The sequence below is a fragment of the Lolium rigidum genome, chromosome 3 (assembly GCF_022539505.1).
Source record: "Lolium rigidum isolate FL_2022 chromosome 3, APGP_CSIRO_Lrig_0.1, whole genome shotgun sequence".
In the NCBI taxonomy this organism is placed as follows: Eukaryota; Viridiplantae; Streptophyta; class Magnoliopsida; order Poales; family Poaceae; genus Lolium; species Lolium rigidum.
Genome location: NC_061510.1, coordinates 131,406,146 through 131,420,188, shown reverse-complemented (window position 1 = coordinate 131,420,188; position 14,043 = coordinate 131,406,146). Strand labels below are relative to the sequence as shown.

At 39.9% G+C, this 14,043-nt stretch overlaps 1 protein-coding gene across 3 annotated transcripts in view; it reads left to right on the top strand.

The window, feature by feature from the left end:
* Positions 1–12,400, top strand: part of LOC124702343 (protein SUPPRESSOR OF QUENCHING 1, chloroplastic) — a 28,672-nt gene extending 16,272 nt beyond the window's left edge. For all 3 annotated transcript variants that reach the window (XM_047234472.1, XM_047234471.1, XM_047234470.1), the window contains exons 11-28: positions 582–642; positions 756–831; positions 1,249–1,359; positions 1,973–2,068; positions 2,336–2,458; positions 4,165–4,362; positions 4,486–4,587; positions 4,889–4,953; positions 6,327–6,420; positions 6,930–7,087; positions 7,675–7,724; positions 7,801–7,922; positions 8,069–8,176; positions 9,439–9,531; positions 9,742–9,778; positions 9,992–10,239; positions 11,458–11,607; positions 12,003–12,400. In XM_047234472.1, coding sequence (XP_047090428.1) covers positions 582–642; positions 756–831; positions 1,249–1,359; positions 1,973–2,068; positions 2,336–2,458; positions 4,165–4,362; positions 4,486–4,587; positions 4,889–4,953; positions 6,327–6,420; positions 6,930–7,087; positions 7,675–7,724; positions 7,801–7,922; positions 8,069–8,176; positions 9,439–9,531; positions 9,742–9,778; positions 9,992–10,239; positions 11,458–11,607; positions 12,003–12,176 — 2,066 coding nt within the window. In that variant the 3' untranslated portion in view covers positions 12,177–12,400. The remainder of the gene's footprint in view (positions 1–581; positions 643–755; positions 832–1,248; positions 1,360–1,972; positions 2,069–2,335; positions 2,459–4,164; positions 4,363–4,485; positions 4,588–4,888; positions 4,954–6,326; positions 6,421–6,929; positions 7,088–7,674; positions 7,725–7,800; positions 7,923–8,068; positions 8,177–9,438; positions 9,532–9,741; positions 9,779–9,991; positions 10,240–11,457; positions 11,608–12,002) is intronic.
* Positions 12,401–14,043: the final 1,643 nt, after the last annotated feature.

Genomic DNA, 14,043 nt, shown 5'->3' with positions numbered 1-14,043 from the left:
TTATGGGTTTAGCAAGCTTGTTAATGAATATCATTAGTAATTTAAAGTCTCAGTTAATTATAACTGATGTACCTAGTTGTCAACTTTGCTGTGCTAATAGTAAGACCATGAGCGGCGCATTTGAATTCTAAGCAAGATTAGTAGAAAATAAAAATTAGCTTTGCCAAGCAAACTAGGCTCACTGGGCTAGATCTTTGCCTAGGCAGGAGCCAAGTCAGCAAGAAGTGAGACCATTGATGTTAACTGCTGCAGTGATGGTAACTTCCGTTCATATGTGTGCTAAAACTTTGTGGTTAGCCACTAACCAGCAAGACGAACGAACAAGCAAGTAACCTAGCCCTTGTAGGCAGTAGCTTGTGGTAGCTAGAAATCCTTGCTCAGTTAGGCATCACGAGCCGAATATCAAAGGACTCCCTACGTAATATTTGCATAGACCGCCTCAAATCTGATGCATGGATTTTGATTTAAACTAGCTGGGAAGCATTTAGATTCAAAACTAGTTGATTGGTTTCAAGCTTTCTCTTGCAATTGGGCTATCTGTTGTTATATTACATACAGCTCACTCTGCCCTGTTTCTACAGGAGAATCACTGTCATCAAGGGTTCAACAAATAAAGAAGTATTTAGCTGATTTTGAGACTGGGTAGGTAACTGGCTAGCTGCATATTCGTCAATTTCTAGGCTTGTAATGCTAGAATTTGCTTAATTCCTAATTTTTCTAATGAAACACTGACACACTTTCAAAAAATTCCTTAGGGGCTCCGCTACTTATGTACCTGAGTTCCCAAGAAAACTCGACTGGTTGAATACAGCCCCGCTTCAGTTTGGAAGAGTAATTTTGAACTCATTTTAGGTTATTCTTAGTAGCTGCAACCCTTCTGTAGTACCACATGCCCCATTTCTTATCCTATATACTGGATTGGTGGTAGTTTTTATGTAGACCTCTTTTACTTATATTGTCACAAGTTTGGCAATAAATCTCATCCAATTGGATATGAAACATAACGCAAAACATAAAAGAGGTGAAAGTTATTTGGAGCAAACCACTTCTTTTATAGTCTGATAACCAGCTAAAGTAATTTTTTTTTTGCCGTTGGTGGTAGCATTTCCCCTCCTGCTCAAGAAAAGGCTATCTGTTTCAAATGAATCAGTAACACTTTTCTTTGAATATGATGAACAATTTTCCTACCAGGGGGTTTAGGCCTCAGGAACTACGACATCAGTACTGAAATATTCATGGAAAGTGCAGGATTTAAAAGGAAGAGTAGTCGTACTGGATTTTTGGACCTATTGCTGCATCAACTGCATGCATGTCTTGCCAGACCTGGAGTTTTTAGAGAAGAAATATAAAGATAAACCTGTGAGCTTCTGCTTTTGTCTAATTGTCGTCCCAATTTGCGCAATAAGTGATATCTAGATTGCTAGTTCAGGTTCTAATACAGAATAAGTGCATTTATGGGAGCTGTGAGCCTAGACATAAATACTCTTTATATTTTTTTATCGGTAATTTGCCGCATTTTATTTCCCTGCTATATTTAGTACTTTGATCATTTTTAACAAAACAATTCATTAGTTATGAAACTGAAAAGCTCTCTAAAACTTCTTATTTGAGGTCTTCTGATCTGAGTTGTAAATTGTAATGTGTTGAGTTCACTACCATAAAGGTGTCTACTTAGTTCGTGAAGTTTTTAGTTCAGCTCTCGTCTGCAGCTAATGTTATCTGATCTTCTTTATTCCTAACATTGTGAGCATATGCATTATCTGCAAATTTTATGGACCTGCTCTGGCATTACTGTCTGTACAACTTGTGATGCCAAAACAGTATATTTGAATGAAAACGTACTGTTTAGCTGGTCATGATGCAATTAAGTTTAGCTGTGTGTGTGTGTGTGTGTGTGTGTTTTATCACTTAACATTTTGATAAGTTGGATACATATTGGATATTCATATGTGTGTTGCTTGCCCCTGGGTAGTTCACTGTTGTCGGTGTGCACTCTGCCAAATTTGATAACGAAAAAGATCTTGAAGCCATCCGCAGTGCTGTTCTGCGCTACAACGTTACTCATCCGGTAAGATAACAGTCATAACTCTTGAAATGTTAAGTGAAGAACATCATCCTGTGACTTTACCTACTCAATTTGCAGTCTCACGTTGACAACTGACAAGTACTTGGGAAAGATGGATATTTGCCACTCCTAAGACTGGCATTGACACCGATGTCTCACTGACATGTGGTCCTAGAGTCGCATGTCATTGAGATTTGTGGTGTCAAATATCCATATTTTTATCAAATTTCGTGTCCTCATCTCGTCTTTTTTGACCTCCCCTTTTGGAAGGTTGTAAATGATGGTGACATGTACATGTGGAGAGAACTGGGGGTGAACTCTTGGCCTACGTTTGTGGTTATTGGGCCCAACGGGAAGGTTCTAGCACAAATATCAGGCGAAGGCCATAGAAAGGTATTGATGCATATCTCTTAAAAAATGAGTCTCCAGTCCTAAGTTGTGTTAACATATTCTCATTTACAAGGCATCTGGTTTTGCATGCTTTAATCTCACAAAAAGTATTTACTAAGTGCACTTTTGAACTCAAATGATTTTTCAACTACCACCAGCCTCAACCCTCAAATAAACTGACTATTGTGCTAATCTTGATGGTGGTGCCAGATGGCTTGTCATTCCCTAGTTCGCACTATGTAACACAAACTGTACCATCATTCAGTAAACACTGTCTGTAGTGATTTCTTCATTATCTGTATCTACATTGCTAATAAAAGTATGAGTTGGGTTTAGCTCAAAATTTTAGCTGAAATATAAAATTCATGTCTGAATTGCACATTTAATCCCCTAATGACACCATATGAATCATTGTTTAGGACATGTCTTCTAAAATTATGTATCAATTTCACATTTAATGACATAAACACCAGTATTACTTAAAATAAGTGAGAATGTAGATTGGCAATGGGCATTGAGTTTGGTATTTGATGTAGAGTCGTGTATGATTGCTTGGTTATTCTCACTGTTGTAAGCCCCTAACAGTTACAAACTGATGTTGGCTGCATAAAACTCAAAACTCCATCTGGTGCTTATTGTAATGTTTGTGAAGTACTTGTATCCACTGAACTGGCTGTACTTAGTTCTAAGCCCTCAGACCTGTTCCTCCACCGCTGCCTCCTCCCTCCTGCTTCTTCTCTCTGCGCTACCGGACGGCGCTGGATGGGTCGGGGATGGTTTTCGGTCGCGTGGTGAAGCCATTGTCAGGACTGTGCGCATGAGGGGCTATCTACGGTTACCATGTATAGAGTCCAAGGTTCCAGATCCCGTGGCCATAGCGTATGCGTGCCCACCCTGGCGGTTCGATTGGGCGCTAGCATGGCCATGACATCCCAGAGATCCCTTGGCTTGGATGACGGACGTAGAACTTCGGCGATCCATGTAGGCGCTCTGACGTGTCCGGGATGGTGCCTAAGCAGGCGTATGGGCATTCAGTTCGTGTTCAGATCCCTTGGCCTGGATGACGGACTTAGAACTTTGGCGATCCATGTAGGCGCTCTGACGTGTCCGGGATGGTACCTAAGCAGGTGTATGGCCATTCAGTTCGTGTTCGCCGTTGTGAATACTAATAGGTGTGGTGGTGTTGGCTCAGTTAGCAAGGTCGGCAGCACAAGGTGACTCTAAGTACCAGGTCTTGAACTCCAGGGTGAAAACTCTAGGTCTGACCTTTATTGGTTGTACTTGGCAATGGCGGCGTCTACACATCGTTTTCTTGTTGAGGGCATTGCGTGGAGATTGCCCAGACTTCTGTTGCGGGTGAAAACCCATGATTGGTGGCCTCAGTAGTTGGATCCATCAACATTGGTGCTTGTGCATCGTACCCTTCCTGGAGGTGTCGTTTTCGGATAACCTTTCTTGTAGTCCGATGTTTCCATGGTTGGTTGGTTGATGTTGATTTTGATGCTTGCTGCATTGTTCCACTGATCGGCATGACTTCTAGGGTCATGTCTTTTATTTTCCTTTATGTAGGAATTCGGCTGTGTTCATTCTTGATGTGTCGACTTGCTCTTAACATCGTGTTGTTGCAGAGGCTGGGTGTACTTGTATCATCTTAATATTACTATATTTTACTTTATTGAGAAAAAAGTTCTTATCCATCTTTTCTCCAGGATCTTGATGAGGTAGTTGGTGCAGCACTGGAGTTTTATGATGAAAGGAAATTACTACAGAACAATTCCCTCCCCTTGGCATTGGAGAAGGACAGGGATAGTCGGTTAACAAATTCACCACTAAAGTTTCCTGGGAAACTTACAATTGATGTACAGAACAATCGATTATTCATATCAGACAGTAACCACAATCGAATTGTGAGTATTTGTTCTTTTACATCGAGAACATATTTCTCAGTTTCTGGACAATATGGCATATGAAACCTACTTTATTTTAAATTCTACTTAGCTGTTTGTTCTATCCCCATCTCTGTACTTAAGGTGGTCACCAATCTGGACGGGGAATTTATATGTCAAGTTGGAAGTTCTGAAGAAGGATTAGTTGATGGCCAATTTGATACTGCCTCATTTAATCGCCCTCAAGTAAGGAGCATAACTATGCTTTGTCCTTAACATGCTTCCCTTACAGCAAGATGCTGGATACAGAATTGGTGGCACCATGGCTTTACTAAAGATTTAGAGGTGTAACATATCTGCTGATTGTGGACAGAGGGCATTGGAATGTCCTCCTATGCTGATGTTTGTTTTGACAGAGGCTAAGCTATGAAGATGTGCTGTTACTTTATGTGATTTCTTGCGAAACCAATTCATATTTACTTGATTGAAATTACTTTTGTTATGAATTTGTGTGGTATGACCTCATACTGCTTGCCATCAATTTCAGGGTCTTGCATACAATTCCAAGAAGAATATCCTATATGTTGCAGACACTGAGAACCACGCGCTACGGTAAGTATCTGCACTGACTTAAGCTAGGCCAGTTCCTATCTTTCAGGGGTAATCATTCAGTTTCTGGTAACATGGAAAACCTGTTGTTATTGATACTCTCATGGATTTACTTAAAAGTGGAAAAACAATCTCTTTAATGCCATTTAAAAAAAGCAATCATTGAATTTCCAGTAAATAATCTTTATTCCCCTCGAACCCTTGAGTTATGAAAGTCCTGACTTCCATGGCGCTGCTACCAGTTACGAAAGTTGACTACTGTTAGTCAGTCTGTATTTTGTGCTTTTGTAATATCCCATACCTTCTATATAGCCATGGTCTCTATACCTTAGTTTAAATTTTAAAGAGTAGCTTTATGTAGGACCATTTGGTCTTACTCAGAGAGAGCAAGATCTTAGAAAGGCAGGCAGCCTAATTACAAGTACACTCTGGCGTACGGGGATTTGACCAGGGATGGGAGATGAAGAGGGTGAGTGGCAAGTAAAGCGAAGCGAGTTCACAGGAAAGGTAGTAAATGGGGTAGGAAGTTCTATCAAGAAGAGTAGAATACAAGATTTTGTATTTGCTCATTTATAATGTATTAGCTGTCCAGATTCCACATCCAAACTCAGGACCCATGTGAAACACAGGAAGTTTTCCTGTTATTGAGTGAAATGAACCGGTTATTGACAATTCTTGTTCCCGTGTTCCAAGGTACCATCGTTCTATGTAGGAAAATTTCTAGAAAACTCTGCATTGACCGCCCATTATCCCCGATGTTATTTTGCATATATTAGAGCTTTATTGTAGACCTCTTAACCGTCCTACACTTTTCCCCCCTTCTTCCTCTGCACCGCCTGGGACCAATCCCCCTCTACCCTGTCTGTTGGCATCGCGTAACTCTGTGGACACCACACCCGCATCATTCATCATCAATCTAGCTCCCTTCACCTCCATATCCAGTGGTTCACCGATGTCAGTGCTTCCCCTGATGCACTTCTCTGTCCAGTTTGAGGTGGCCCATGTGGCGGTATGCAGTAATGGGTGGGCTATTTATTTGTCATTAATACTTTAATCCACGAGATTAATCAACTAAGCTATTTGCTGCTGTCTCACTGATTCTGTATTAAGTTGAGCGAATGGAAGGACGGAATAGCTTTTCAAGTTCAAGGTTTTGCTTCATTTATTTTCTTCCTCTAGAGCAATAGAGCTTCGTGCAACGTGCGATAAGCTATGGTTTCTGTGGAAAGCTAGCTAGTTCCCCTAATCGCTCTTTTCTAGTGATTTCGAAGGTCGATTACACAGTTGATTAGTATGGTTAATTATGTCCTCAAATACTTTCATATTCAGCAGATTATTGCTTTTTCTTGACATGAGTGCCTTTTATCCTTATCCAGGGAGATTGATTTTGTTAATGAGACTGTCAGAACATTAGCTGGAAATGGAACCAAAGGTTCCGATTACACAGGAGGAGGCCGCGGAGCTAATCAGGCAAGTTTCCATATTTGTTTTATCATCTATTTTATGTGGAATTATGCAGCGGAAAATTGAAGGCTTATTTACATGCAACTGCCATGGCATATATATTTTTGCTGTTGCAATTTCTATTCTGTTTACCTTTGTTGTAGAAGTACCAGTTTCAGTCTTTGTAATGTCCATCGCTTTGTTGACTGCTATGCAGTCCATAGAGATTATACTGTTCAATTTTAATCCTTAATTCTCACATGAGAACCAGATATAGTTAGCAGCAAGTATATGTCGTAGTGTGGCGGGTATTGTGTTGTTTTCTGCTGCTGGGTGCTAGCCTTGTCATCAGCTCATGACTGTGAGGAGGAGGATAATCTAAAGTCCACCTTCGTGGTCTGGGATCGATATACTTGTACACCTGTGCTACCACAGTTCTGAGAATCCATATTATGTTGACTAGCTTACCACTATTAATGGAAGTACCATATCAAACTCGATGTTGATAGAACACAGAGTTTAACATATTTTTCTAGGTTCTAAATTCACCATGGGATGTCTGCTATGCTCCCTCTGAGGAGACTGTGTATATTGCTATGGCTGGACAACATCAGATCTGGAAGCACAACATAAGTGATGGTGTAACAGAAGTTTTCAGTGGTAATGGCTCTGAAAAAAATCAGAATGGTTCAAGGTAATTGTGTTTCCCTTTCTGTCAAGGAAGTAGTTTTTAAGCTGCCCTCTCTATGTTCATACAGTGCTGGAGCATGTAACTTGTAGTTTAAGTTGTTTAGCAAAGACCTCTGTATCTGATTACTTTCTAATAATTTATTTAATTATGTTTTACTGAGAGGTTACATGGTGAATTTGAATCCATGTGACTAATAGAGAATGAGTATGGCAGTTTCTTTCTATTTTGTTTCCTCAGGAATCCGTTGTGTATTTGTAGACAAGAATGGGCAGTTGTATACGTTATTGGTTTTTATTTCATTCTAATTCACATAAAGTTAGAACAGAATAATTATTCCAGATACATTTGTGCTTTCTACCAATGTTCCCTATTTTGGAACCTTTTACCGTATGTGTATTCACATCCACTTTGGGTGCTAACAACAGGGGTTCCATATGCATTACTGATTTACTTAAAACAGTACCAACTTGGGCTTATTGACATTCATGTTTTAAAGTTTCCATCTGGCTCCTGTTGATCATTGTGCTTGAATGTTATTGGTCCTTTGATGTCTTATTATGAATTCTAAAAAAAGTTGTTTCACATTGCAGCTCGACCAACACATCGTTTGCGCAGCCATCTGGGATTTCTTTGGATCATGGTATTTCTCTGTGATTGTTTTTCTACTTTATATTGTGAAGCCACCGGACATTGATTCATAGAAATTATCCACACAGAATTGCAGGAGTTATTTGTTGCTGATAGTGAAAGCAGTTCCATCCGAGCTGTTAATTTGAAGTCAGGGGGGTCAAGATTGCTTGCTGGGGGTGACCCAACGTTTCCAGATAATTTATTTAGGGTATTTCTCTCCCTTGATACATTTTTTTTATGTTTTTTGTGGAATACTGACCTGGCTGAGCATATTTAGTCTTATTTCTTTTGTTCTTTTATATTTTTTAAATATATCTGAAGAAAAGTTAATTAACTATGGTCCCCCTTGTTCAGTTTGGAGACCATGATGGGACTGGCTCAGATGTGCTACTCCAGCATCCCTTGGGTGTTGTCTGTGCTAGCGATAAGCAAATATATTTTGCAGATTCTTACAACCACAAGGTAAGCAACCATCTTCTGGTACTAAATCTGATATGTGAATTTTCCTTCAAGAAACAAGATTAACCTAATCAGAGCGGAGATTTGGATTATTCTGAGATTTCTTTTCCATTTCTGATATTCTTCTTCAACAAAAACACATTTTATAATGTTGTTAGAGATATTTCACCCACGACTCGAGCGTTGCCAGGATTTTTTTTTCCGACAAAACACAGTGAGTTGTGCCTCGATGCATATATAGAAAGAGAGAGTTTATGTACAAGCCTGAAAGCACAAGACCCAGGTTACAACACAACATGCCTAGGAACTAGATAGTAGGACTGCTAGCCTGGTTGCCCCCGCCTGGACCCACGATCTTGCTTCCGCTTTGATCGTGTCTAGGAGGCTGACAACGTTGGGCGAGGCATTATTGAAGACGACAGCGTTTAGCTGCTTCTATATCCACAAAGCCCTGAGCATGATCACCAAAGCGGTTCCCTTGCGCAAGGTCAATGGGTTTGAACGGATGGCAAGGTGCCACCAGTCCGCGAAGGCATCTTCAATGGGAGGTGGAGTGGTATATCAGATCCACAAGAGCACTTCATGCCACAGGGGTGCAGGGGAATGGGCACCTGGCGAGGAGGGGTGACTCATAGTCTCCTTAGACTGATTGCAGAGCGGGCACCTTGGTGGATACCCACGTCCAGTGACGGAGCCACAGCCAGGCATGCCTGGGCAGTTTGCTTCTATAAATTGTGTACTCATGCATTCTATTTCCTTCATACTTTTGGAGTGTATAATGAGGGGTTTATAGTGTACCAGTGTATCTCCAGGCTCAATTAGCACCTCTAATTGTCATGAAATTTAGGAAAAAGTGGTCAACAGCGAGAAAAAAACATCTATTCAATAATTTTTAAATCTAAATTTAATCCATACATCGAGAAACAAAAAATGTAAATTCTGCCGTGGACACTGAATAGCACAAGAAAACTATTATTTGCAAAATTTGAATTTGCTACTGGCAGGAATTTTCTTTTCCTGTTTTTTGGTGCGTTGGCCGAATTTTAGATGTGACATTTTGTGCTACGGCAGATGCATGTGTTGTCAATGTTATCAAAATTTGTTTGAATTTTGTATGGCCACTACAGGTGCTAATTGTGCCTCTAGTGCAATAGTACACCTCATGTGTTTAGTGCATATAACATGTCCCATGCTTTTGCCTTTTTCTTTCAACCATTGTTGTTTTATTGCAACTTATGCTATTATTTAACTTTTGCCTTCTGCAGATAAAAAGGTTAGATCCTGTCACAAAAAAAGTCACAACAATTGCTGGTACTGGACGTGCAGGATACAAGGATGGTCCAGCCTTGTCAGCTCAAGTGAGGGATCACTTGACCAGTTTCTGTTGTCTGCAATGTTTTAAATATGCAATGCTTATTAATTGAAAAATGTGATTCTACGTTAATCAACATTGTGTACTAGTTCGACAATAGGTTGATTGAGTGTTTTCCTTACCTTACTAGTTGTGGACAGAAATGTTTGCCTAGGAAGCCCTTAATGACACAAATGTTTTGAATTTGCTGATGCAGCTATCTGAGCCAGCAGGACTTGTTGAAGTGGGAGACGGTAATAATTTCCCTATGTTATTTAACTGAGGGGCCAGCTGTTAATTACTAGAAGTGTTACATAATGCAATTTTGTTCCCTATGTTATTTGCTTTTATGTTAACTACCTGAACTGTTAATTACTAGAAGTGTCACATGTCACAGTTTTGTTCCCCTATATTATTTGTTTTAAGTTAACTGAGGGGTAACTGCTTGTGCTTCTGATATCTTGTAGGAAGATTTCTTGTAGCAGATACAAACAACAGCGCAATCAGGTACGTAATTTTGAATGAGAGAGGTGCTGACGTGCGCACGCTAGATTTAACTGGAGTGCAGCCACCATCACCAAAACCGAAGACATTGAGACGCCTAAGACGACGGTTATCAGCGGACACAAATGTTATTAATGTTGATGGAGGTTCCTCAATGGAAGGATATTTGTCTCTTGCAATCTCAGTTCCTGATGGTTACCATTTCTCTAAGGTCTAAAATCTTCTCAGAATTTTAGTACATCTTGCTTTGCATTGTTGATGGTACATGATAGCCATTGGTAGTTACTGAAGGTCGTCTGGTATTTATAAAAGTTACACTGCTGGGCACTAGTCAGACTAATGGCAAAATCGATAATGTTGAATTTTGTGATAAATTGTGTTCTTAGAGCTCGTTTGGCATTGCGGTTGATTTATCTTAATCCTGTTTGCTGCACCCACTTTTGCCAATTTTAGTGTTTGTCTGACCCTCTTTTATCTACTTTTGTGGCTAATTTTCAACATATATTATTAAATAAGCATAGCTCATCACGGTTCAGCAACCGCAAACTGAGCCTTACTGTTGAATTTTGAAGAACAATGTTGTTAAGTTTTGGATAGTTTGTACAACAAATGTATAGTTTTGTGAAATTATAATTATTATATCATGGTACAAATTTAAGTGGCAGTCTTCATTTGATTGTTTGTTAGCACCCTTCATATATGCTTTAAAGTCTTTTTAGTATCTGTTACATATTAGAGCATATATGTGGCACTTGTAAGTTCATGGCGCATCACGGTTCAGCAACTGCAAACTGAGCCTTACTGTGGAATTTTGAAGAACAATGTTGTTGAGTTTTGGATAGTTTGTACAACAAATGTATACTCCCTCCGGTCTCTTTTAATTGACTCGGATTTAGTACAACTTTGTACTAAATTCGAGTCAATTAAAAAGGACCGGAGGAAGTAGTTTTGTGAAATTATAATTATTATAGCATGGTGCAAATTTAAGTGGCATTCTTCATTTGATTGTTTGTTAGCATCCTTCATATATGCTTTAAAGTCTTTTTAGTATCTGTTACATATTAGAGCATATATGTGGCACTTGTAAGTTCATGCTTCTTGCTACCTCCATATCCTTGAATGTGCAGTTCTCCTTAAGAATCTTTTTTGTTAAGAGCTTGTGTGGTCTCTTAGAGCCTAGGTGGACTGTAAACCAGAAGTACCTGATTCATTATAGATGTGTGAAGGCTCTGACATGTTATATGGCGCTGTAAAAATGTTAATTACTATCATTTAGCATATGTGGTTTTAATGTTAGTTCTGTGTTTTGTAGACCATTTCTTGAAACAGCTTACTATCAGCATGAGCTACTTGAGATGATAAATTTGCTTGTTTGTAGAATATTATTAAAATCTTGTTCCTTTTTTTTTTTTACTTCTGTGGGGATCAGGAAGCTCGCAGCAAGTTTGATGTGGAAACAGAACCAGCTAATGCAATTGAGATCGAGCCAGTAAATGGATCTCTAGACTCAGACGGGCTGGCGTCACTCAAGTTCAAAAGAACATCTTCGTCGTCATCAATGGGAAGGATCAACTGTAAGGTAGTAATATGTTTAACATCAAGCACTTTTTTTGTTAAAATTGTAGGAACTCAATTTCATCACACAACATGATGGTTTTGTTAACACTACAGCATCACGTTACATTTTCTTGCTATAAAAGTAGTCCCGAACAGTAGGTGAGAGAAAATTAATCTAGTACAGGCAACATGCATCCTATCATCTCAAATCCATGTGGGTACCTCATTGAATTAGGATACGAGAACTCCACTATGATCATGGTACCCTTGGTGCTCATTTTTATTTTATTCAACAAAAGTATCCCCATGTTGCACTTTTTGACATGGGTTTTACTTTTGTTACAAACATATAGCCGAACTGAATGAATTATTCTTTTCTAGATTGTATTATGAGTATTTTTGTATTCTAATTTGTAGGTTTACTATTGCAAAGAAGATGAAGTTTGTCTTTACCAATCTGTTGCATTTGATGTCAAATTCCAAGAGGAGGTACCCAGCCAGGCACAAATTACTCTAGCCTATACAGTGGTGCCAAGAGATAATTCAGGTAGCTCACAGTTAATAGCTGCTGGTAAGAACCTTAAGGTATAGTTGGATCTGGGGTGATTACGTACTGTGCATTCTTATCCTGAATGTGAGTTTATATTTAGTCCTCACGGCTCATTTTGACATTGTATGTTGTGTGGCTGACATGCTGGACCTTTGCTCCGCTCAGAGCTGATTAGTTATGTATTACCAGTCCATTGATTGTTTGGAACACCTGTATGAAGTCCATTTGGCATCCAATACAAATCAATAACAAACTGATTCCCTCATGCACTGTAGTGGCGTGCATGTGTTTGGGAAGAATGTGTGATTCTCGCCCTTTTCTTTGCACAATTCTCTCGTGGATAGAAAATGTTATTTCACCTCACTGTTTAGTCTTGCACATGGGCATCTAGGGGCAGATCATTTGATCAGTTATCCAATTAGGGATTTAGAGACATGTCCAATCAAGAATCTCGATTTAGGAATTAAACAAAGCAAGAGACAAGGGTGTTTGATGTCCATGAATACAAAATTTAGACATGTCAACCTCTAGCATTCAGATTATACGGATACGGAGGTTATGTTTCCCCTGTCAGTTTTGTTTGTTAGGAGTGACAGGAAGAACAATATTAGCTGTCATGGCCTCTTCATGTGCAACATATAGCGTGTTAGCTGATAGCTCCTTCAGTTCATGATTTTGCTTACCATGAATCATGATTGGCATCGTTTCGTAATCGGATTATCTTGAACCGTGACCATTATTCTCCTGTAAAGATATCGATCAGTGCGCACTAGTTGAAGAGCATGGGAGGGGTCCCATTAAGTTTTCAGGCGATGCACATGGAGGGGCATCCCAATGGTGATTCAGACGACTAATAAGGTGTTATTAGCTGTCAGACATGTCTTGTTGACCCTCCTGTATGTTTTCCTGCCAGTCACCACCTGCTTTTCCGCATCCTGCGAATGAGTACCACACGATTAAGATAACAGATTAAGGACGGACTGGAATCTAGCGGCAGATTGTGATCAAGATTTGTTAATCTTTGTGGGACTCAAGACATGCACTCATGCATCACCGACTGGCAGATTGTTAATGTTATGTCGCGTCCAGGGTCCATGAATTGCGCCCCAGATGGCATGTGTTTGAACAGCGCCATGACTGCCATTTGCGAAGCAGCCTGCGTTTCAGGCCATCATGTTGCCTAACGAGCAGTGTTGTTGCTGTTGGGATTGGAATCGTTGAGCAGTCGTGCGCAAGGCCTGAGGTTTCTGTATGGACGGCGTATATGTGTTACGCTCCATTACGTTGGTCGGGAGCTAGCTTCTTGGTTCTATTACGCTCGAATTGCTTCTAAGATAGCCCGATGATAGCCATCAGTCACGGGCCGAGCGAACATGCTAGGCAATCTAAATCTTGTCCGTCGTTGGATAGCTTGTCAGTACTGTGAGTTATGAGTCGTGCCTGCAGAATTTTGTCAAGAACCACTCTGTTTAGTAGACCTGTTCATCCACATGGTTTCAGGGCATCTGACCAGCGGTCCCTGTGGAACCGAGATCTTGATGGCGCCCTGTAGGTACTGAGTTCGTCTTTCCATTGGTTCCCTGTACAGCCACATGCAGAGAGCCCCGAAGATGGTATCTATAGCACGTCATATTTGTTTGTTGACAGATTTTTCTAAAACTTTAGTCAAATTTTGCTTAGTTTGACTTTTAGAGAAAAAAAGCCTTATTCATTTGAACGGTAGTATGCAATTGTCACCGTCTTAGGACATCTCCAGCCCCATTTTTTTTATGAAATGGGGCATCCTCAGCAGTACAACATATTATCTCAGAGCATTATTACAAAATCATGGATCACATAAGGTCTCAACAAAAAAGAGCCATCTAAATAAAACCAGCAACATGGAGCGCCTCTACATCAACATATTCA